Below are 25,356 nucleotides of genomic sequence, written 5' to 3'. Positions count from 1 at the left end.
CCCAGTCATGCTATTCATGGTGTGAACCAGTAGATAGATATATTCCTACCCTTGCAAACAACTAAAAACAAAATTAGAAGGCAATATTTTTAGTGAATGAATCTGAAACACATTTTTAACAAGATCAAATTGGGTTTCAATTCAAAACAAAAGAATAGATTACCTGGCATACTGAACAGCCTTGGAAAAAAAATCCAAATATTTAGAATTCAGTCCATCAGTTTGCAAACAGCATCCTTTGGTCACAGCATGAATTATTCTTGCCACTAAAACTCTATTAATATCTTGGGAAGGTTTGAGATACAGCGTGAAGTACACAGAGAATAATTCTTCAAGAGAAAAAAAAAAGCTATTACGACTTTTAGAATTCAGAGTATATTGACATCAATGTCAGAATACAACTTTTAAATATCCCATAGTTAATTATAGACGAAAAGATTTAGAATCAAATGGCTTTCGTTGAACTTATCCGGACAATAAGATGCTGGACTCTATGCTTGGCATATGCTTGCAATGAAAGAACCTCAACTGAACTTGAACTGTGGCAATGCAGCAAGGTGAAGGAATCTTCCATGGGGGGGAGGGGGAAGGGAAGGGGAGGGTAAATCCAGTGCCTAAAAAATGGTGTCATATAAGGCAATGCAATAAAAAAAAGAGAGAGAGAGAGAAGGTTAAGAATTACCAAATGGAATGTGGGATATGTATAGCTTAATAGTTATCTTTGCATGGTAATTTCAGAAACGACCTATTATATAATAACATTTTGTTCTAGAATCTATTTTATTCTATTCTTATAGGAGAATTGGTTAAATTAAGAATAGAAAACAGAAATGATAACCTTCTTGGTGATTTCCTTCTTGGTTGTAGTTTAATGCCTTGTTTTTGCTAATTTTCATTCTGTACTTTGCCTTATTCTTCCTCTGTATCCTGTGCTATTTATATGCCATACTAAGCTTTTATTAAACAACTCAGGATTTTGGGTGTTAAAGATAGAAAAGTTATTAATGACCATTCTGAATCTACTGTTGTTGATTTTTTTTTTTTAAAGATTTATTTTTATTATTTTCTCATTGGAAAGGCGGATATACAGAGAGGAGAGACAGAGAGGAAGATCTTCCGTCCGATGATTCACTCCCCAGGTGGCCACAATGGCTGGAGCTGAGCCAATTCGAAGCCAGGATCATCTTCTGGGTATCCCACATGTGGGTGCAGGGTCCCAAAGCCTTGGGCCGTCCTCAACTGCTTTCCCGGGCCACAGGCAGGGAGCTGGAAGGGAAGCGGGGCTGCCGGGATTAGAACCGGCGCCCATATGGGATCCCGGGCATGCAAAGTGAGGACCTTAACCACTTGCGCCACCGCGCCGGGCCCTGTTGTTGATGTTTTGTATATTAGATTTATCATTGATTATATTCCTGGATCCAGAATCCATATTTGTAGTTACAAAAAGAATACTTATGCTTGCCTATAAAAAATAAGAATCAAATGGCTTTATATTTAACATAAAAAAGGACTCTGAATATTAAATTGTATAAAAGAATGTCTTTAAGACAGAAAAACCTATACACAATGGAATGTGAGAACCCGACTCCAGATAAGCTACTTCTCTAAGCCCACGTTCCTTCATTGAGGCCTAACAAAGCACTTCACCTGGTATGTATACTCCAAGGGTCTTTTGTTTGTTTAATAATGTGTGAAAAAAAAGTGTTCTGAAATTTCACTCAATTTAGAATTTAACAAATTAGGAAGACAGCTGTCAGGATGCAGGCAGGAAACATGAGATTCCTGATCAGATGAAAAGAATAAATCATATCAAAGATAGTAACAGAGATACTGAACATTGTCCTTACTCTTTTTGTACTTAAAAATCAGAATTTAGTAATTTGTGCTAACCCACATGGCATACACAGTTGACATCACAACATATTGCTAGTGGGGATGTGGAGAGAAAGGTACCCTCCTTCACTGTTGGTGGAAGTGCAGGCTAGCACCACTATGGAAATCAGTTTGGAGAATGTTAAGAGAATGGAAAACTGATCTGCCGCATGACCCAGCTAACCCATTTCTGGGAATATACCCAAAGAAAATGAAGTACATATGAGAAAGGGGTCTGTAACCCTACATTTACAGCAGCACAATCTACAACAGCAAACACATGGGAACAAGCCAGATGCCCATCAAAAGAAGAGAGGATAAAGAAACTATGGTACCTCTACTCCGTGGTCTACCACTCAGCCATTAAAAAGAATTAAATTCCACCATTTGCAACCAAATGGTTCCAACTACAGACACTGAAATAAGTCAATCACAAAAGGAAAAATAACATATGTTCTCTCTGATATAAGGCAACCTTCATGCAAAATACAAGATCAAGGGCCCGGTGGTGTGGCCTAGTGGCTAAAGTCCTCACCTTGAACGCTTCGGGATCCCATATGGGCGCCGGTTCTAATCCCGGCAGCTCCACTTCCCATCCAGCTCCCTGCTTGTGGCCTGGGAAAGCAGTCAAGGATGGCCCAAAGCTTTGGGACCCTGCACCCACATGCGGGATACCCAGAAGAAGTTCCTGGATCCTGGCTTCGGACTGGCATAGGATTGGCCGTTGCGTTCACTTGGGGAGTGAATCAGCAGATGGAAGATCTTCCTCTCTGTCTCTCCTCCTCTCTGTATATCTGGCTTTCCAATAAATAAATGTTTAAAAAAAAAAAAAAAGACCTGGTTGTTCCACTTTTGATCCAGCTCCTCATTAATGTGTTAGGGGAAAAAACATATGATGAGTCAAGCACTTGGGTCCCTAAACCCAAGTGAGAGACGTGGAAGAAACGCATATCCTGGCTCAATCTCAATCATTGAATCCACTGGGTAATTTACTAGCAACCAGAAGACATCTCTCTCTCTCTCCCAGTGTTCACAGAAAAATGTCACAAAAATGTACATATTAGGGAAAACATTTACTCTTCAAACCAATGATCAAATCATTTAAGTTGCTACTTGAGGCATCTGCATCCAACTGCTTTAGTTACAGCCATGGTTATAACAGACAATCTAAAATACCCAATATCCTCAATATTATAATATTTTCAGATACCACTATCCTATTTTCAAATGGTTGTTATTTGGAGTTGCTGCTGTTGTATAGTGCATAAAGTTACCATTTGCAATACCAGCATCCTATGTGGGTGTCAATTTGAGGCCCAGTTAATTTCTCATCCAGCACCCTATTAACCACCTCCAAAAAGCAGCTGGAGACAGGTGATTTATACCTCTGGCACCTAGATGGAAGATCAGGATATTGGTTTGACCTGGACCAGCACTTGCTATTGTTACAGACATTTGGGATGTGAACCAGCATGGAAGCTCTCTTTTTCCATCTCTTATTTTGACTTTCAAAATAAATAAATCATGGGGGGGAAAAAAAAAGACACTGCCAACAGGCTTGTTGGGGGCCCCTGTTGGGACACAGCCTGCCCTATATTCACAGCAAAGTGAAGGCCCTAAACAACTCCAGAAAATGAGTGCAACAGCTTACAAAACTTCATTTCTATGAGAACAACAGTACATAATGCAGGAATAAGGGCATTGATTAGTTCATAGAATTGTGGTTCAGATCTGTCTCACTTTCAAGTGATAAACTGGTAATAAAGAATAGATATACATCTTTTCATTAAATTTAGTCTAAATACTTTCCAATCAGAGGGTTATAGCATTTTCAAAGCTGGTACATCAATCAACTCTGACATCTGTTTTAAAGCGATCTTCTGAATTACACAATCTTTGGAAACAACAAAATGAAACATTTCATAACTTCCTCCCTTGGTTCTCTTCACCTCTCAACTACAAACAGGAAACACTAGCCCCTCAGGACTCATTCTACAGTCAACAAGGCTAATGGGCCTTATGTACTCTCTTCTAACATATTTACTTTTCATTACCTTATCAATAATCTGATAATGGCCTAATCTAAGATACTTTCACTTCCTTCCTCTAACAAATAATAATCTTATTCCTTTCAAACTCTTGCTTTCACTTTCATGAGAATTTGTTCTCTGTATTTTTCTCCTTTCTATTTCAAGCATGGTTGAGTATAGCTACCAGTATTCTATGTAACCACAACATTCAGATACTTCACAAAGACCAAGGATGCTACCTTCTAAATTTTCCACACAAGTAACTACAAGGGAACCTGATATATTAATAGTTCAAGATATACATAATAAAAAAAAGTTAATGGTCAGATTATGTAATTTTAACAAAGCACTATTAAAATGTGAGGTAATCTGGGTTGCATTTTAGGCAGGATTTCATTTCAAAAGGAAAAATTCACAACATTCAAAACATACCTAGCCACTGCTGCTGAGATATTTCACACCAGTATTTTCTCACCGAAAGAATGTCTTTGAGAAGTATATTGCTACAGTCAGCTCCATAGGTAGAACTATTAGATGAATCTTTCACTGTCTCCATGATATAACTCAAAAGTTCTTGACATTTCAGCCTGGGTGCTCCTATTTAATAAGAAAAATTAATTAAAACAATCTGAACAAAAATAAATGAAGTACTCTTTGAAATGACAGCTACTTAAATTAAGTCTATTCAGGAAATAACTAATCTTTCGCACAGAGTATGGATTAGTAATTTTAGTAATTAGTACTGTTACGGCTCAAAAGCAAAATCCACCCATTTGACTGAGTTTATAAAAATATTTTTTAGGGACCAGCACGGTAGCCTAGCAGTCAAAGCCCTTGCTTTGCATACGTGCCGGGATCCCATATGGATACCAGTTCTAATCCCACCTGCTCCACTTCCCATCCAGCTTCCAGCTTGTGCCCGGGGAAAGCAGTCAAGGACAGCCCTAAGCCTTGGGAACCTACACCCACAGGGAGACCCAGAGGTGGCTTCTGGCTACTGGCTTTGGATTGGCTCAGCTCCAGCCATGGTGGCAACTTAGGGAGTGAACCAGCAGACAGAAGATCTTCCTCTCTGTCTGTTCTCCTCTTTGTGTATCTGACTTTTCAATAAAATGAATAAATCTTTTTAAAATTTACTAGAACGTACATTCAAATATTGTCAATGGCGTCTTTTTTTTAATGTAAACAGCAAAATTGAATTCCTACTGCTCCACTATCAAACTTGCTCCCTGCTAATGTGCCTGGCAAGGTAGTAGGTAAGGATACATGTGTCCCAAACATCCATATGGAAAACCACAACAAAAACCCGGGCTTCTGGCTTCGGCATGGGCCAGGCTCAGCTGCTGCAGTCGTTTGAGAAGTGAACCAACAGCAAAAACAATCATTCTATCTTTTACTATTCATAATTTTTTGTTTTGTTTTCAAAGATTTATTTCTTTGAAAGTCAGAGAGGAACAGACACCAACATCATTAATCTGTTGGTTCATCTCCTAAACTGCTGGAGCCTAGAGCCAAGAGGTTCAATCTGTCTAAAACATTTAAGACATATTTTCCATTCACAACCTTAAATCCACAGGCTTAATCCTCCATTAAGTAATGTTCAAGAGCTTTAACATCTACAAAATCATATACTATAAACTTCTCTGTTGGACTACAGAGTTGATCATTCATTTACTCACTAAATATTAAGCCTCAATGCTACTATCAAATAACACATCATTTTTCTGGATGTAAGACTACCACTCAGAGCAAATTCAAACACAGAACACTGTGTACCTCTCTGATGTTTCAGCTATTTTCTAACAAAAGCTTGTAGTGGCCTCTCAGAGAGGGTAAAAAATTGATAAAGCACTGTTGCACAGACTCTAGGAACATCATCATTCTAATATATCTCATTCTAATATACCATTCACTAACAATCTATGTTTCTATGAAATGTTGGCTAACATTTGGGCTTTTCTGATTCTTAGATGGGAATTGCTATTGCACAGCTATGTCCTTATCAGTAAAGAGCATACACTGTGAGCCCAGGAGTTCCTGAAAAAAAGTATGCACTTCTAGCATTTCAGCAACGCAAAAAGCCCACTCCTTACAGTGGTTCATCAGATGTTATGCTTCTGCTTAAATATATTAATTCTTAAAAATATTAACAGTACATGTACATAATGAGAAATATGTTGCTTACTAGGCAAAAAACTGATTTTTTTCTAGTTTTTAATTAAATCATAGCACATTGTTACAGTGCAGATTGTGAATGCCAATGAAGCTAATGTCACTATAGAATGAATTAGTAAGGCAAAGGAAATGAACAGACATTTTTCAAAAGAATAGATTCAAATGACTAATACACATATGAAAAGATACTCAGGCTCCCTAGCCATCAGGGAGATACAAATGAAAATTATCTTGAAGTCCCACCTAATTCCAGTGAGACTGGCTTACACTCACAACTCTGCTAACAGCAAATGCTGACATGGATGTAGGGAGAAAGGCACCCTCCTTCACTGCTGGTGGGAGTGCAGGTTAGTACAACCAGTATGGAAATCAGTATGGAGAGTGCTTAGAGAACTGCAAACGAACCTGCCATATGACCCAGCAATCCTGCTGCTACAGATACATCCAAAGGAGGCGAAAACTGTCTATGAGAAGGGGATCTGTAATCCTATATTTACAGCAGCACAATCTACAATAGTAAAGACATGGAAGCAATCCAGACGCCCAAATATGAGTGGTTCAAGAAACTGCGGTACATCTACTACTCCATGGACTCTCACTCAGTCACTGAAAAGAATGGAATCATACCATATGCAACTAGCAGGTCCCAACTAGAGATCTCTGTAAATCTGACATTCCAATAAAAATACATAATCTTCCTTTTTATCAAGATTTATGAGTATTTTGTTGTTGCTGTTATTATTGGAAAGTCAGGTTTAAAGAGTGAAGGAGAGACAGAAAGATCTTCCATCTGCTAGCTCATTCCCCAAGTAGCTACAACAGCTGGAGCTGAGTCCATCGGGAGTCAGGTGCTTCTCCCAGGTCTCCCACATGGTTACAGGGTACCAAGGCCTGGGGCCATCCTCAACCACTTTCCTAGACCACAAGCAGGGAGCTGGAAGGGAAGTGGAGTAGCCAGGATTCAAAGCAGCACCCATATGGGATCCCAGGCATGCAAGGCAAGGACTTGCCTCTAGGCTACCGCATCAGGCCCCAAAATAAATTATCTTAAAAGAAAAAAAAAATTAAATGAATTAGTAAAAACATGGAGCCATCTAAGAGATGTATAAGTCCCTGGATATTTTTCTTTCTCTGTCCCTCCTTCTAACTCTGACCTTCAAACCAAATGAATTAAAAAAAGAAATATTCAAGTCCTGTTTCCTTTTGTACCAATCCAGCATAAACCTTAGATTGAGCCCCAAGCTTTGAGATAAACCCAAAGAAAATTCAGAACAGAACAATAGCAAAGCTAGGGCATTTGAGATGAAGGAGGCTTGTTTACCTCAGATGAAGAGGATGCAGGATATACCTTAAGGGCTATCTTCATGTATTTCCAAGGATGTCACACTAAGAAACCAAAACATCTCAAAGGATATCATACTTAAAATTCAATTAGGACATTTTTGGTATACTCTCAGAAGGTAGACAGATGCAGTGAGAAAAGAGAGGCTTTGAATATTCTCACAGTTGTCCAAGGAGAAAAGGGACAGGCCTATGGCTCAGCAGTCATGATGCCACTTAGGATGCCCACATACCATATCGGAGTTCTTTGGTTCCAAGCCCAGCTTTGCTTACAATCGAGTTTCATGTGAAAGCACACCTTGGGAGACAACTGGTGACGGCTCAAGTACTGGGGTCCCTGCTACCTATGAACACCATCTGGAATGAATTTCAGCTTCTAAGGTTTGGCATGGCCTAGCCTTCACTGCTGCACTGGAAATAATCAGCAGATGGAAGATCTCTTTTTATGCATTTCTAAGTAAATTTTTAAGAAATAAAAGAAAGCAGCTTTCAAAAGTTACATTCAGTCATTAAGACTGGATTTCTTGGAACTTGTGTTGTTTAACAGAGCAAATTAAGCCACCACCTGCAATGCGAGCATTCCATATGGGCACCAGTTCAAGCCTTGGCTGCTCTGCTTCTGATCCACCTCACTGCTAAGGCTGCTAAGAAAATACTAGAGGATGACCCAAGTACTTGGATCCCTGCACCCCAGCCCTGGCCTTTTAGCTATGTGTAAGTGCATCAGATCTCTACCTTTGAAAGGAATAAAATCAATCTTAAATATACATGTCATTACATAGAAACAGGTATAAAATATGCAATTAAGATGCCATGCGGGACACTCACATCCCATTGTCAGATTCCCAGTTTTAAAGCCGCTCCTCATTCCAGCTTCCTGCTGTCATGCAAGCTGGAAGGCAACAGGTGAGGGTTTCAGTACTTGAGTTCCTTGCCACTCATATAGGAGACTTGAATTAAGACCTTGGATACTGGCTTTGGCCTGTATCCTTCCTACTGGTTGTAGGAAGCTAGGGAAGTGAATCGGCTGATGGGACCTCTCTCTCATTTTTCTACTTTTTCTTTTAAAGAAGATTTATTTTTATTTGAAAGGCAGATTTTACAGAGAGAAAGAGAAACAGGGAGAGATGCCTTCCATCTGCTGGTTCACTCGCTCAAAGTGGCCACAATGGCCACAGTTGAGCTGATCTGAAGCTAGGGACTGGCTGGGTCTCCTCTGGGTCTGTCTCATGGCTGAAGGACTGCTGCTCTCCTCCACTGGCTTCCCAGGCCGTAAGGACGGAGCAGGACCCAAAGTGGAGCAGCCAGGACATGAATGGTGCCCAGAGGAGATGACAGTGCTTGCAGAAAGAGGATTAGCTGGCTACATTATCCTTCGTCCTCAAAACAACTGAAAATAATTGTAAGAACTATAAATTATACTTAGTCCCCTTACTATAATCAGATAAAATTCTCTAAGCAGTAACTGATTAGGTTCTTTGTTTATAATTTTACTTACTTTTATTTGCACATTTGATGAAGTATTTGACCAAGCTACTTAATTCTTGCATCTTTTTTTGCCTGGATGCTTGTGTTGAGACTGATACATTCGGTTTTGCTGTTCTCTGACATTCTGTTTCTTTCTGGATGTATTTCTGCAAAAATCTTCAAAAAAAATCAAAATGAAATTTTAGGAATTCACTATATGCTTGAAGTACTGTAATTTCTAAAAGTCCTTCATGCTATCACAAACAGCGTCTTTCTAACCACCTGCCTTGTTCAACAAACCAACTAGACAGAACAATTAAATCTTCTTTGAGGCCTAACACTAACATCACTGTAAAGTCTAGTCTACAAAGCTTCCCATCGGTAGCCTCCATGATTTTCTATTCAATTTCTGTTTTCTCATCTTATGAAAAAACACGGTGCCAATAATATCTCTAATTCTCTCTTATGCCTTTTTGTTATTTTGTTGGTAATATTTTAGCCCTTGAATGAAATCCAACTAAAAGATATTCATAACTTCTCAGAAGTGCCAGTTGACTTGGTGGTGCTTAGTAAACTATACAATCAAAGGAAGAGAAGCATGTCTTTTTCATGTCTTATGCATACAAATTTTTTATCATCTAACACAAAAATTTGGATTTAGAAATGGATTATGTGTTCTAAGTAGTAACATAAATTCCTATTTCCTGTGACTGCAAATGCTATTTTAAGTTTATTTAACACTTTCAGTAGTTTGTATTAACTTTAACTAACTTTCTTAAAATTTGCAATTTGTTTTTAGACATAATTGGACTTCATGGTTAAAAACTGTCTCAATTTAAAAAAATTAGTCAATGTTGGGGCCAGTGTTGTGGCACAGCAGCTGAAGTAGCTATCTGCCAATGCCAACATCGCATACAGAATGGGCTGCAGTCCCAGGTACTTCCAAGTTCCCTGTTAATACTCCTGGAAAAAGAAGCAGAAGATGGCCCAAGTCCATGGCCTTCTGTATTACAAGTGAGACCTGGAAAAAGTTCCTAGTGCCTGGCTTCAGAACAGCCCAGGTACCACCACTGCAGCTACTTGGGGGTGAACCAGTGGATGAGAAACCTATTACTCCCTCTCTTCCTCTCTCTTCACCCCCAACTGTATCTTTCAAACAGATATTTTTTTTAAGAAAATGCATCAATTCTATTTGCCAGTCCTGCCCAGGAATTAATTTCAACATCTCACTCACAAAATTGGTTTCTTTTAGCTGCACTCATATGGCATTATTCTCTTTCATGTTTTATTAAAATTTAGCACATGCAGTTATAATCAAACCAATACTTAAAGATGTCAAACATTTTTTATAATTGAAATAAAGGTTGAAGAACTTGGTATAAAAGGAATTCTCTTTCAATCTTGAGTGAGATATGTTAAAGACATTTAATGGAACAAATGATTTAAAATTTTAGACATTCTATATGAACATTCTTTGGAAATTCTTTTGGATAACTAGGTGCCAGCTTCATATGCAAGGTACAAAATGACAAATAGAATGCAGCAATAAACAGACACACATGAAACTAATATTAAAGTAATAGAGATAGATATTAAAGAAAAAAGGCTAGACAATTAAAAATATTTTTTTAATTACCTAAAAACAGCATCCCAGTTCAAGTATTTTCCTTGCTTGGAATCTGAATGCCGATCTAACTGCTGAATTGTTTCTGGATCTCGAATCAGGCGTTTAAATTTCTCAACTTCTTTCTACAAATGGGGACATGTACATAATTATTGGTTACCAATCACACACTTGTTTCAAGTAAAGATTAAATTTAAGTAATATAGTATTACCCTCCGTTCTGTAGCTCTCTCATGTTCGAGATGACGGCAGCAAATGAGCAGATCATTAAGTGCTAGACTCATGGCTCAGAGCTTCAAAATATACATTACTATCTGTAAAACACACAAATCACTTCATATTGTGGCATTAATATAGTGAGATCTAATAGTATAATTTGAGGCACATGATCAGAGACATAGTTTTTTTTTTTAATTTCCATATCTAAAATCAAAACTTTTAAAAAAGATTTATTTTTATTGGAAAGTCAGACACACAGAGAGGAAGAGACACAAAGAGAAAGATCTTTCATCCAATGTTTCACTCCCCAAGTGACAAAAATGGTCGGAGCTGAGCTAATCTGAAGCCAGGAGCCTAGAGCCTCCTCCAGGTATCCCACGCGAGTGCAGAATCCCAAGGCTTTGGACTGTCCTCGACAGCTTTCCCAGGCCACAAGCAGGGATCTGGATGGGAAACGGGACCACCAGAACATGAACCAGTGCCTGTACGGGACTGGTGTGCAAGGGCAGGACCAGAGAGACTAGACAACTGCGCCAGGCCCTTAAAATGAAATTCCTAAGCATTGCATCAAAGCAGTATCCTAAGGCAAAAAGGTGTGCTCTGTTTGCAGCAGGACCATAAAAACAAAAGTTTAATTTGTTTTACTGCACTGAGCCCTAAGCAACCTGACATGTAAATTGAGACAGAAATGAACAGAAGACAGCCAGGTAAAGAATAAGGCAAAGAACACTTGACGACTTAACATTCACAACTATTTAAAAGGCCCTTCATGTGCCCATGTTGTGACATGGTGGTTAAAGCTGTCACAACACCAACATCCCATAGGAATGCAGTTGGGATCCTGACTGCTTCACTTCTGCCAATGGCCTGAGAAACGCAGCAGAAGACAGCCTGGGTACTCAGGCCACTGCCACCCACAAGGGATGCCAGGAAGCACCTCCTGGCCTTATTCTGACCCAGCTCTGGCCTTTGCAGCCATCTGTGCAGTGAAGCAGCAAACAGAAGACAACTCCCCATCTCCTTATCTCCCTCACCTCTCTGTAAGTATTTAAAATAACTAAATGTTCTTTTTTTTTTTAATTAACAGAGGTAGTAAGATTGGCATAGCATTTACATCTCAATTAACATTAATGTTCTCATTTAGGTGCCAAATGACTTTCTTAGACTAAAAGAAAATTATTTGCAACAGTGAACATCAATCTTTTCTATTTAAAAAAAAAAAGTTTATTTTTATTGGAAAAGCAGATTTTACACAGAATGGGATACAGAAAGATCTTTCATTCACTGGTTCACTCCCCAAGCGGTCACAACAGCCAAAGCTGAGCTGATCTGAAGCCAGGAGCTTCTTTCACGTCTGCTACAGGATCTGCAGGGCCACCCTCTACTGCTTTCCCAGGCCACAAGCAGGGAGCTGGATGGGAAGTGGGGCAGCCAGGACACGAAACAGTGCCCATATGGGATCTTGGCATGTGCAAGGCGAGGATTTAGCCACTAAGCCACACTGGCCCCAATCAATTATATCTAAGCATACCTGCTTCCACTGCAATAGTTCTCCTTTTAAGTTTTCTGATATAAACACACCATTTTTTCCACTCTGTTTTGCTGTTTCTGATCTAACCTTTTATACAAAGCAGCTTCAATTTCTTAAAAGTATGATTACAAATATTAAAAAGTGCACAAACACATACATCTTACTGAGAAATGCCGAGGTAGAAGACAGAAGGCACAATGGTTAAGTTATTACATGGGTTCCCTGCATTACATACAAGGGTTCCTAACTTTTCTGTTTCTGACCCAGTTTTCCACTAATGCACACGTCCAACGGGAGGCATCAGGCCTCAAGTGCATGAGTCCTTGACACTTACGTGGAAGATCTAGATTCAGTTCCAGGTCTACCCTTTGCTGTTGTAGGTAATCAGGCAGTGAACCAGCAGGTGGAAGCCCTCTGTTTCACCAATTATCAAACTTTCAAATAAAAAGCTGGGGGAAAATTCTTAATCTTTCAAGATTAAATCTGTGTGTGGTTATGTAATCTTATGCTATCTCTGAAAGAAACTGAGATTATGCTCCATTATCCCGTGAAGGATGAAATTCACCTGACATGTTTATCCTACTCAAACACTGGGTGTAAGTCACTCCAAAAGATGATGCATTTTATCACAGACAGCTTTAATTTTCTTGGTTCTTCCAATGCTACTACCAATTTTACCACTTCATACTGTTACAGATTACAGATTTTTGTGTTCATGAAAATCGTTTTCATTTTGCATCGGTCTTGAAAATAAGGACCTAAATTTTAATTTTTCCACTCTTCATGGTTTAAGACTCTTCCTACTTCTCCTGTGATCTCCTGGCTCCCTTGGCTGAGTCAATACAGAAAATGAAACTGATGGTCTAACCAATCAAAACACCCTACAATATCTAACTAAGAAACCTCAAATATACTTCAATTTCTAAATATAAAGATGCTATCTGCAATGCACCTTACCTGAACACATGACAATTCCAGCAAGAGGGAGCCCTTGAACAAACCTTAACTCACAAGAAACAACAGAAATCAGGTAGGAGCACAGCTCATGCCATGTAGGTCCTTGCATATATGGATCTGCGTGAGGCAGAGGCACTAAGCCACAGCATCCAAGGAGCCAGGACAAGTGAGGGGCTCTGCCAACCGGACACAGAACAACCACCAGCCTACACCTGTTCTATAGCAGGGAAGAGGCCCGGTTGGGGAAATAACGGGACACCCTAGCTGGGTTGAGTTTCCCACCAAGGAGCGCATTGGCTGGAACTGAGGCTGCATTCTGATCAGGATACGACTGTAATCTCACTTGGCACAAGTGTGGACTGGGACGGGAAGCACCAAGCCAGGCCAGATTCCAACACCATCTGGTGCTCTGTAGGACCAGGGAGATGTGTGACAGACTAGGCTAGGTCTCAGCCCTTACTGAACCATGTGTGAGCTGTGTGGGGGTATGGAAGAGCCATGGCTGGGTTGAAATATCCAACAACAAGAACCAGCTTGGGTCGAAGGCCAGTCAGGAAAAGCCACTGTTCCTCCTAGGATAGCAGGCGAACTGAGTAGTGCTGGCTCATGGACCCACTGGTATGCGCGAAAACTGGCATTGGGAGAGGTTCTGGTGGAGGAGTCAGGGAAACTTCTCTGGCAGGACACAGTCCCATGCAGGTAAGCGCAAGAAGCACAATAGGGAACAACCCAGAACAGGCAATGAAAATTATCCCACTGGCATACACATGGCATGGGTTGGGGGCAGACCAGCCTGAATCAGTTCACATTACCTTCCGGTGAATCCGAGCACCAGAACAGAGTGTGGGTCGAGCCAGGTTCGGTTGCAACACATACCAGTACACAACAAGTAATGCCAAGGTGAGATGAGCTGTACCAGATGTGGCTGCAGCACACAAACAGCACATGTGACAATCGGGGAGGAGGCAAAGCCAACAGGGGAACGTGGGCACCCCTGCTGGATAACTACTTCCATTGGAAAGTGTGAATACGGATGGGGGCAGTTCACACTAGGCAGGGCTATAGCACCTGTGGACCTCACGGTGAGCTGACTGTTCTGACTGGTGCGAGTTAAAATTAGAGTGGGTTGAGGGGTGTTTGGGCTTAGCCACAGCATTACCTGGTAGAGGCTGGCACTGGGAGCTAATTCTGTCAAGTCAAATGCCAAAACCACCTGGAGACCGCATACTCTGGGAGTGGGTGTGACCTAGTAGGGAAATAGTGGGCACCTCCCTCAGGGTTACCACCCTCACTGGACAGCACGAAACCCAGGCTAGGAGCAGGAGTGGCTAGACAGAAAGGCACCTGCCAGTGGGTGTATGAGCTGGATAATAGGTTGGTTGGGTTGAACCAGGCTTCAATGTCCACTGACATGTACGAGAGCTAAATGGGATGTGGGACAGACTGGACAAGCCTGCGGTGCATACTGGCAAGCAAGGGAACCAGGGTAGGGGGCAGAACTGGTAGGGGTTTTGGGGAGTCGCCCTAACTAGGCTGCAGCTCCAACTGGTTTGCATGAAGACCGAGTATGAAGTGGGCAGAATCGAGCTGGACTACAACACTCATTGGTTCACAAAGAAGATAGGGCTGGAAGCCAAACGGACCCAGCAATTGCAAAGACCAGCACATGCATAAGCTGATTGGTGTGACGAACAGTGTTGGAGTCTGTACTAGCAAACTCACACAAGAATCAGATCTGGGATCAACTCAGATGAAGTTTCTTTGGATATTTCTCCAACTGAACTGCTTATCTTGAAACCCCAACCATCAAGAGACTGTCAGCCAGTGGACTCTGAATAGGTTTCATTACGGTTGGGACGGTGAGATTGGCAGCAATCCAGAACTGATGAACTATCAAAACTGTTTGAGCAGGACCCTTGGAGAGCGCCTCATGTTGGGGATCGGGGATGGGTGGGAGGTAGGGTGGGGCTTTTCTCTTTGTTACTCCCCTAACCCCAGGTACAGGGCAAAATGATTATATTAGGGTGGAAACAATGATATTACCCACTTTCACCCTGTAGCCAGTGACCCTTTGTAATTTGTACCTTAATAAACTAAGATTATTAAAAAAAAAAAAAAAAGAGGGAGCCCTAAACATGACCCCATTATTTCAAGCAGTGGCTTTTCTGAATTTACTATTTTTCCTACAGTTTAAGTATTGATTGTTCTGAAGAACACAAAACAAGTCAGCAGCAGCAAACAGGATGTTCATTTACTGATACAGGCAAAAAATATTTACTATGCACCTACCGTGTATGTTTAAGGTACTACACAAGGGATAGCTAGACAAATCAACAAAACATGTAAATCCTGCTTTCGTGACATACTATGGGAAAAGGTCAATAAACCAATGATCTGAAAAATCAATGCATAACTGCAAATGTGACATACTGTTAGTTTCTTTCAGTGCTGTGGTATAACAGTTTAAGCGGATGTATGCAGTGTCAGCATCCCAAAGGGTGCTGATTCATTTTCTGCCTGCTTCACTTTAACATCCATTTTTTAAATATATATGTATTATATATATTTTTAAATACAAATATAGATATATAAATATATAAATATATATAAATATATATTATATATATTTTATATATGTATATATATAAAAGGTAGATTTTAGAGAGAGAGAAAGATAAGATCTTCTAACTACCAGCTTACTCCCCAAATGGCCACAATGGCCAGAGCTGAGCTAATCCAAAGCTGGGAGCCAGGAGCTTCTTCTTGGCCTTTCACACAGGGGCCCAAGGACTCGGGCCATTAGCACAGAGCTGGCTCAGTAGTGGAGTAGCCAGGACTTGAACCAGCTCCCATATGGGATGCTGGCACCACAGAATGGATTAGCCTGCTGCTCCATGGTGCCAGCCACAGGCTGCTCCACTTTGATTCAGCTCCCAATCAATGGTCCGACAAAACAGTGGATGATGCCAAACTGCCGGGGCCCCAGCACCAGCTAAGACCCAAAAGCTCCTGCATTGCAGCCAACACTGTGGTCATTTCAGCAGTGAACCACTAGGAGCAAATATCCCTCCCTCTCTCTCCATTCAAAGTTCTGCCTTAAAAATATATTTTTTTAATTAAAACAAAAAAACTCTTGAGACTTTCTAAAACAAAAAAGTTTTAGTAACTGTAGAAACTAGCTAGGAGGGCCTGGTGCAATAGCATAGTAAAGTACTCACCTTGCACACGCTGGGATCCCATACTGTCATTGCTTCTAATCCCAGCGGCCCCGCTTCCCATCCAGCTCCCTGCTTGTGGCCTGGGAAAGCAGTCAAGGACGGCCCAAAGCTTTGGGACCCTGCATCTGCATGGGAGACCTGGAAGAAACTCTGGCTCTTGGCTTCTGATTGGCTGAGCTCAAGCCATTGCGCTCACTTGGGGAGTGAACCATAGAATGGAAGATCTTCCTCTCTGTCTCTCCTCCTTTCTATATATCTGACTTTCCAATAAAAATAAACCAGTCTTAAAAAAAAAAAAAAAAGAAACTAGCTAGGAAAAGGACTGTTATGGAAGAAGTTCCTGTAACCACCAACAGCAAAACTAGCAGCTGCTGCAATGGAGTATGTTCAATCTATAAAGTTAAAATATTTGTACTCAAAGTCTGGGGGAGAGAAAGTATAGTTACAATGAACTACAGGGAAGAGTGGCAGCATAACCCAACGTGGGCGGTTTAGAGACAGGAAGACAGCCTACAAGAAACATTCACTTATTCCTGATTGGTAGCATCATCTTGTTGGCCAACTCCTTTGGTTTTGACTCAAGATTTCAACAAACATTCTGGAAGGTAGCACAATTTTCTATTTTGTTTTGACTGACCCAAACTGGTAGCTAATTAGTTTCTCTCCTCCCATCCATCCTCTAGCCTTGTAATCAAATTTAGGATATCTCAGAAAATCTGCTATCACTGCCTCACAGAAAGCAACCTTCCACAACACAAAACAGCATGGAGGATCACTTTAGAAAAATAGATGGAAGTGCAACTCAAAGGCAGGTATAAGAAAATCAAGATGTGGGGCTGCCTTGGTTACACAAGAGGCTAATCCTCTGCCTCCAACCAACATGAGTCATGGTTCAGATCCTAGCTGCTCCCCTTCCTATCCAGTTCTCTGCTATGGCCTGGGAAAGCAGCAGAGGATGGTCCAAGTCCCTGATACCCTCCAACCATGTGGAAGAATGGGAAGAGGCCCTTGGCTCCTGGCCAGCGTCAGACCGGCTCAGCTCTGGCCACTGGATGGAAGCTCTTACTGCCGTTCTTCTCTGTAAACCTACCTTTTCAATAAAAACAAATAAATCTTAGAAGAATAAAATAGGAACTAAAGGACCAACATCTGAGGGAAAGAGACAAGCACAAGCTAAGGGCACTAAGATTGAAGAAAAGAGCACGTTGACGCAGATACAACTAATTAAAGTCAAAGTATCACCAGTTACAAGTGCATTCCACTCACACATTAATCCAGACTACCTGGGGTTAAGGAACACGCCACTGAAACACAAATTTCCTGAGTAACGGGCTCTGCACTGGCAAATTCAGCATTCCTTTCTGTTAACAACTTAATCCCCTTGCGGAAGCTTCACGACGGTAAAGCTTCACAAACGATGCCAATTCCATTTTCTTAAAGCTAACTTTGCCTTTGACATGCCAGTTCTTGTCTCATGGTTAAGAACACTGGCACTGTAGCCAACCCTTACTTGTTCAAACCTTGGTCCAGTCACTTCTAAACTGTACAACCCAGAGAGCAAGCGAGCTCGTCTGCCCACACCTCAATGATGAAATATCAGTACCTACTTCAGAAACAGGTTGTGCCCACTCACACAGCGAGCAGCAAAGATCCTGGAACTCAGCAAACGCTCACTGTTAAATCCGGTCACACTCTTCCTCCCTCTGTCCCTTCTGCTGGTTGCTCCAGTCACACCTCCAGCAGCACCCTCACCTCCTTGGTCTCATCCACTCCTGTGACCTCAACATCCTAAAGGCTCCCCCCATCCACGCCAAGCAATCCCACATTCCATGCTAGATCTCAATGCCTTTCGGCGGGATATGCCTTTACACCTATGTTTCGTTTCGAAGCTTCCTACCACTCTCCAGAGGGCAAAGAGTGCACAGGGAGCGCTTTCTCCCAGGCCGCTCTCCTTCAAGGCCCTGATCATCTTGCCTCCTAGCCAATTATCTGGACCTGGGCAATCAGCGGCTAGCGGCCAGGAGGAGCTCATCAGGAGAACGGCCCGCAAATTCCCGAGGAAGATGTCAAACAGCTGCCAGAATTCCAACTCGGTGATTCCAGAATCTACACGCTTCCCCACGACGCTGTGATCCCAAAATCATCAATGCTCGCTAGCTCAAAGGGTTATGTTGTGACACAGGGAAAAGACACGGGGAGAAGGGGTAGAGAAGCAGACTTCAGTCACAACCCTAAGCGGAAACCGCACCCCTAAAGGGCTAAGGAGAAGCTGGTGCGGAGATCAACTCAAAGCATTTAATAAAGACAGTTGGAGCATAAAGTCGTCGGGGGCTCGGAGAGAAGCTGTGAGCACCTGCAGCCTGGTTAAAACAAAGGTGCGGGGGGCGAGGAATGAAGAGACCACTCCAGGCGGCTGAGAAAAGGGGTGCGTGAGAAGGAGCGTGGGGGGCAGGAACGGACCGCGAGTCGAACACGACTTGAATTTCCTAACCAGAAAGCACGGCGCGGCTGCGCTCCCTACCGCTGCACGCTGACGCCCGGGGCGGTGTCTTGGTGTGGCGGCGGCGGCAGCGCGAGCCCCAGTCGTCTCTGGTGGCGGCGGCCTCAAACAGGCACAGCTTCCTCACGCGCTCCCGTTATGCCCTCAGGTCTCCCTGCTTCCGGTTCAAACGCTGCCTCCGGGAGCCGCGTCCTATCGGGAGCAAGCGCGGAGCCGGAGGCCACGGCGCACAGTCTGCCCATGCGCACATTCGTGTCACGCGCTTTCCGTCGCCCGGCCCTCCCGCACCCCCAAAACATTAGGCTGGCCGGAGGAGACGCGCCTGCGCGCTGCCCACCAATTGATAGAGTCTCTAGGCCCCGCCCCTTACCCTGCGACGCGGCTCCGGCGCTCGGGCACGCCCCCTCACGCTCCCCGGTCCCGCCCCTCCGCCTCCGAGGACGGAAGTGACGACACGGCCAAGCCGCACGGAGGCGGGCTTCATTTCGGCGCCTTTCTGTGTCCCGCGGAAGTCATTGGCTGGCGGGGAACGAAAGAGGCGGGACGGGCTGCCGCGGGTTCAGTGCCGCCAGTGGAACCGGGAGATGCGGCGCAGGACCTGTCGCTGTGTTTCCCTTCACCTGCGTCTCTTCTCTTGTTGTGATTCCTCCGGCGGCTTGGATCATGCTGTTACCCTCGGACGTGGCCCGGCTCGTGTTGGGTAGGCAGGGACGCGGGAAGGAGGGCTACCGGACCGGACTGGGGACGGGGGCGAAGGAGCTTCGGAGCTGAAGGTTTTTCCTTTGGTGGGGAAACTCGGAGGGTTGGCTTTCCCCGCTTCCAAGTTCGGACTGACGGTGGTGTTCCGTCGCTCGCTGTGTCTGGGTAGTTTTCAGCCTCGTTTGGGGTGTGGATGCTCTTCTAAGAGGAAGGCCGAGTAGAAGCTGGGAGGGAGAACGCCTGGGGCCCGGGATCGGAGGGAAAGTCAGGCCTTGGCACACTTCACGGAGACCCCTGAAACAGTTGTCTAAGTGATGGACGGACCCCGTGTGCTTCAACCTTGGGCGTACTTTCCGTTGTCAGATCTGAAACCCAAATAGGACAAATAAGGGCTTCCCTCCCCCTCCTGCCACCCCCTCCCCAGCTTTGTAAGAAAGACCTTGGTGACAGACACTCTTCTTAATACCCGCCCTAGAACTACGGATTTGGGACGGGTCGGAGGCGATCCTCCTCTGACACCCTTCCTGCAGGACCTCGTTCGGGTAGAGGTTTGAAATGCCATTGGCAAATGTTAAAATAGCAGCAATTCCTGCGCCTTTGATGATCAGACAGTTAGCAAAAGGAAATGCCTTCGAGTTGAACAAGTTCTCCTTACTTAGCTTTTCCTCCATTGCAGCAGGCTTAGTATGTAGACCTTTTGGCTGTCAGGGTGTGTTGTCTGTGTGGGAGTCGGGTTTTTTTGTTATTGCTTCTATCACCAAAGCATAAAGAAGGTTGTACTGTTGGCAGCAAAACCACAAAAACCTCAAAACCCTGGGCGGGAATGCTTTACAGACGTCTTACCGGACATTTCTAGAAGTCGGAGGTATACAGCCGGGATCATCCTCCACCACCCACAGGCATCGCTGGGGTTATTTTGTCTTTGAAAACCTCGTTTGTCGGGACCAGCGCGATGGCCTAGTGGCAAAATCCTCGCATTATGGGCACCAATTCGTAGGCTGCTGGCTGTTCCGCTTCCCTTCCAGCTGCCTGCTTATGGCCTGGGAAAGCAGTCAAGGACAGCCCGAAGCCTTGGGACCCTAAAGACTCCTAGCTTCAGATCGGCTCAGCTCCAGCCATAGTGGCTACATGAGGAGTGAACCAGTGGATGAAAGATCCGTCTGTGTCCTTCTCTCTGTAGATCTGCCTTTCCAAGAAAAGTAAATGGATATTTTTAGAAAAAAAACCTTCATTTGTCTTGCGTGTTTGAAGAGCATTCCACTCTGTCACCTAAAGATGGTGTTTACATAGGGTTCTTGGTAACCATATTTTACAGGAAACATTGGATGGAAACAATTCCACCATCCATTTTTGGGGACAACTAATTACTAAAGTGTGATTTTTTGTTATTGCTTGGTTAACTTTTTGCCCACATTAGCAGAATTGAATATCAACACTTAGCCTACATCAGTATGTGATATTTTGTTAACAGCTGGCGATCTTGTGATTGTTAACATGTGTTAACAAGCTCATGTGTACCTGTAAGAGCAAGGCTTTCACGGTATACACATGTACATGCCATTTAAGAATTTTGAGTTTTAGCTGTTCAGTGAGCCAGTTGAGTTTGGGTTAACCAATGTCAAAAGTTTCTCATTCTAAGCACTGTTGATATGTTGGGGTTGATAATTATTTTCACGGCGAGTTGTTCTGTGTTTAAGCAGCATTCCTGGCCTCACTCCTAGATGCCAGTAAGATACCCCCTACCCACCTTGAGAAGTGTCTACATATTGTTAATATGTTCCCTGGAAGGCAGAATCACCCCAAGTAGGAAAGCACTGTGATGTTTCAATCGGGATAATGTCTGTCTCGCTTACAAGTGTTTTTCTCTATAAGCCAGCTTGCCCTGCTTGACTTCCTACGTGTGTTTTTGTTTTGTTTTAGAGATTTATTTATTTTTATTAGAAAGTCAGATTTACAAAGAGGAGAGACAGAAAGAAAGGTCTTCCATCTGCTGGTTCACTGCCCAAGTGACCACAACAACCAGAGGTGAGCTCATCTGAAACCAGGAGAAGCCAGGAGCCTCTTCTGGGCTCCTATGCAGGTGCAGAGTCCTAAAACTTTGGGCCATCCTCAACTGCTTTCCCAGGACACAGGCAGGGAGCTGGACAGGAAGCCGGGATGCCAGGACATGAACCAGCACCTATATGGGAACCTGGCGTGTTCAGGGTGAGGACTTGAGCTGCTAGGCTACCAAGCCGGGTCCCAACATGGAAGTATTTAATGAAGGAATTGATAACACTTGTGGTAGATGACGTTGGAAGTCGAACAACTTAAATGAGGCAACTCAGAGATTAGAACCAGCAGAAAACCATTATGAGAGGACCTAGAGAAATGAAACAGTAGAAACTCCTGTGTAGAAAACTGAGAGGTAGACTTGTTGCTGGGAAGACTATAGTCCTGAGGCAGCATCTAACAAGGCAGAAAGGGAATGGAAGGAGGGAAAAGATATAGCATCTTCCCCTTGCCCTGGGCCTTCTCTCTACAGCCTGCTGACTTGGGAGCCTGGAAACGTGGTCTTTATGGGTTCACACTTCCTGTCATACTGTAGGGAGGCGGCCAAGGGTGAAGAATGAATTTGAGCACGGACAGGATCCGGACTAGCACTTCTGTAGCACTATATTAAATAGATGCTTAATAAACAGTTACAAAAGTGCAGTTGTGATCCTGACATTCCCTTTTCTGGGTACTCATTGCAGACAGTTACAATTCTTCGTAGTGCTTAACTCATCTCTCTGTGTCTCCAGCTCTTTCTGATAAGTCTGTGCTACATCCAACACTTCTGGGTGTATTCCCCAGATGTGCTGTGCATATGTGCTTTCCATCTGCTTCTTTGGGATTTCCAGCTACTTAATAGAACTCTCCTCCTTCTTGAAACATTGTATAGTTTCCCCCTAACCCTAGAAGTGATGTTTCTTGCATCTGCTTCCCGTGAAATCCATCAATCTTCACTTTTACTTTTGCAGTGTAGTCATTTCTTTATCTTCAGTCCCCTAGTTGATCATAATTTAATAGACAGAGGGCTTGTCTCTGTTCAGGGTGGATCTGTAATATGAAACACTGTAAGTTAATTCTTTGTGAAAATTATTTAGATTTTTTGAGAACATGATACTCCATATCTGGGGAATTAATGGAATTTGTGAAATGGAAAATTTTCACATCACGTGTTGGCTTTAGGCTCCTCTCTTTATCTTTTCTCTAATAGTAAGCTGGGAACTCAGCCTCCTGACATCCCAGCTCTTGCGATTTTCATACCTGCAGAAAAATAGTTGGAATTTTATCTTTCCTGGTCTTTTTTAGTTGTCTCCCCTCCATCTGTTTTGGTACACACTGCTGTTTCCAGTGTAAGACACACTAAAGACATTACGAAGAAGGAAACTCAATGCTTAGGAAACTCAACTGTGCTTTCTTGTTCTATTCTGAGATGGGAAAACTTTTTTGCCCAGGGCCATTTGAATATTTATAAAATCATTTGCAGGCCATGCAAAATTATCAGTTTAAAAATTAGCCTGCTGTATATTTGTTGACTTTTGACTAAAATGCAGTTGCCTTGGCAGGGCCAGACCTAGTGATTATACGGCCCACCAGCAAAATGTTCCCCACCTTTGGTCTGTTCGAATACACTTTTCAGTAAGTTTGCACAAAACATGTCTCTTTTTTAATGGACTTTTTAACAATAAAAGGGATAAATGGTAACTACATGATTTATATTATCAGCAGATTATTGTTGTCTAGTCTGTGTTAACATTTGAGATTTAGAATAATTTGTTCTTAGGCTAAGTGCTGGGATGCAGTGGTTTCAGCTACTGCTTGGGATGTGTGCCATATGGGAGTGCTAGTTTGCATGCTGGCTACCCTACTTCCAAACCATGGGAAGCAATAGGAGATGGCTCAAATACCTGATTCCCTGCCACCCTTGTCAGAAACCCTCACGGAGTCCCTGGCCTGGCTTAACCTCAACTGTCAGCCATTTGTGGGAGGAAACCAGCCAATGGACAATAATGCTCACTCATGCCTTCTCTTCCTCTCTGTGTGTAAGAATGTTTCTGCCTCTCACTCTGCATGTAACATAGCCAAATCTTTTTTTTTTAATAGAGTAAGTGTACATAAATTTTGTAGTCACCTGATTGAGAATAAGATACTGATGATAAAAAGTATTTTGCATTAATAACTGATTAAAGTATCTATTCGTGAATAAATATAGAACTAGTCTACTGTTCACTTTGTTGGTTTGAATCTTGCAGGACAGAAATAAAACAAAGTGCATCAAGTATAATGTAAGATGAGAACTCAAAGGCAGGTGTTTGGCACAGTGGTCAAGCTGCCCCTAAGAAAGCTTGTGTTTTATATTGAAATGTTTAGTTCAGGTCCTTGAGTACTTCAGATCCCAGCCTCCCATGAATGTGCACCTTGAGAGGCGATAGGTGATGGCTCAAGTTGTAGTGCCTGCTATCCAAGTGGGAGACACAGATTGAGCTTCTGCTTCCTGACTTGAGCCTGACCCAGTCCTGACTGTAGTGAAAGGAAGATCTCGGCCATCAATTTACCTGCTATGATGAGTCTCAAGATTTCTGGCACAAATAACCACATTTTCTGAAAAATATATCTATATCATTCCTATGTAAAACATTGTTTCTCAACTTTTATTATTACTCTCTGAAAGAATTCTTGGACATGTTTTGCCTGATCCCCTCTCCATAGAAAATTTTCATGTCATGAGAATCTGTTTAAATATTGCATGCGTGTTTGTGCTTATATATTGTTTTAAAAGTTGTGACATTCTCTTCATTCCTGCCTCTCCCAGAGCCAGTTTTCCCACTCCTTTTGAGAATGCATGAGACTTCACAGTACCACCTGTTGGAATTCTGAGTGACTACATTTAGCACTTTAGGAGCTCTCTACTGTAAAAACAAAAACTACTTTTGTTCTTGAATCCTGAATCATGTAGAAAACGCTCCAATCACCTGAATTCCAAGATGATTTTAGTGGTTTGTGCATGTTTTACATTTCTGTGTTCACAAATGCTAGTTGTAGCTGAATCACATATTCCAAATAGTACTTGTATAACTGGCAGAAAGCCAACCGTTATAGTAACGGCTTCTTTTCAACAAGTGAAAGGAACTAGGACTCAATTGCAGGCAATGTCAGTATCATATACAAATATCCAAACAGAGGCTTATCATGCTGGGTTATAATAGCGATCCCTGTCTCCACTTTGGACTAAACAAAAAATACTGCTATGAACACGTACATATTCATTTGGACGTACGATTTGAATTATATCGTACATATAACTAGAAATGAAATTGCTTGGTGATATAGTAATTCTGTGTTTAACTTCTTAAGGACTTGTTGCATGTTTTTATGACATCTGTTGCAAAATTTTTACTTTCATACTAGCAGTATCAGACTTGCAGATTCTGCATGTCCTTATCAGCACTTATTAATGTTAGTCATTTTTTTAATTTAAAATAATTTATTGTTTGGATTTTAAAATTTTTATTGTAAAGGTAAATTTAATAAAGATCTTCCATCTGCCAGTTCACTCCCCAAATGGCCATAAACAGCTGGGGTAGAACCAATATGAAGCCAGGAGCCAGGAGCCTCTTCCAGGTCTCCCCCATGGGTGCAGGGTCCCAAGGCTTTGGGCCGTCCGTCCTCGACTGCTTTCCCAGGCCACAGGCAGG

The 25,356-nt window shown here is 42.6% G+C and overlaps 2 protein-coding genes across 4 annotated transcripts in view; one reads left to right on the top strand and one right to left on the bottom strand.

Annotated features, from left to right (window-relative positions):
* ATM (ATM serine/threonine kinase) overlaps positions 1 to 19,161 on the bottom strand; it is a 124,308-nt gene extending 105,147 nt beyond the window's left edge. Inside the window, exons 1-6 of one of the 3 annotated variants that reach the window (XM_040976893.1) lie at positions 18,926 to 19,161; positions 10,722 to 10,823; positions 10,522 to 10,634; positions 8,917 to 9,062; positions 4,335 to 4,499; positions 164 to 329 (exon numbers count right to left, since the gene is read on the bottom strand). In XM_040976893.1, the coding sequence (XP_040832827.1) occupies positions 164 to 329; positions 4,335 to 4,499; positions 8,917 to 9,062; positions 10,522 to 10,634; positions 10,722 to 10,793 (662 nt within the window). In that variant the 5' untranslated portion in view covers positions 10,794 to 10,823; positions 18,926 to 19,161. Of the gene's footprint in view, positions 1 to 163; positions 330 to 4,334; positions 4,500 to 8,246; positions 8,311 to 8,916; positions 9,063 to 10,521; positions 10,635 to 10,721; positions 10,824 to 18,925 lie in introns of those variants that run through there. The other 2 variants (XM_040976894.1, XM_040976895.1) reach the window with 2 other exon arrangements.
* Positions 19,162 to 19,510: 349 nt separating this feature from the next.
* LOC121154089 (protein NPAT) overlaps positions 19,511 to 25,356 on the top strand; it is a 50,000-nt gene continuing 44,154 nt past the window's right edge. Inside the window, exon 1 of the mRNA XM_040976892.1 lies at positions 19,511 to 19,634. Within this exon, the coding sequence (XP_040832826.1) occupies positions 19,598 to 19,634 (37 nt within the window). The 5' untranslated portion in view covers positions 19,511 to 19,597. The remainder of the gene's footprint in view (positions 19,635 to 25,356) is intronic.

This window comes from Ochotona curzoniae, unplaced genomic scaffold (genome assembly GCF_017591425.1).
Source record: "Ochotona curzoniae isolate NIBS_2020 unplaced genomic scaffold, NIBS_Ocur_1.0 contig_2723, whole genome shotgun sequence".
Classification (NCBI taxonomy): domain Eukaryota; kingdom Metazoa; phylum Chordata; class Mammalia; order Lagomorpha; family Ochotonidae; genus Ochotona; species Ochotona curzoniae.
Note: the sequence above shows the minus strand (reverse complement) of the source record. Positions and strands in the feature narration are given on the sequence as shown.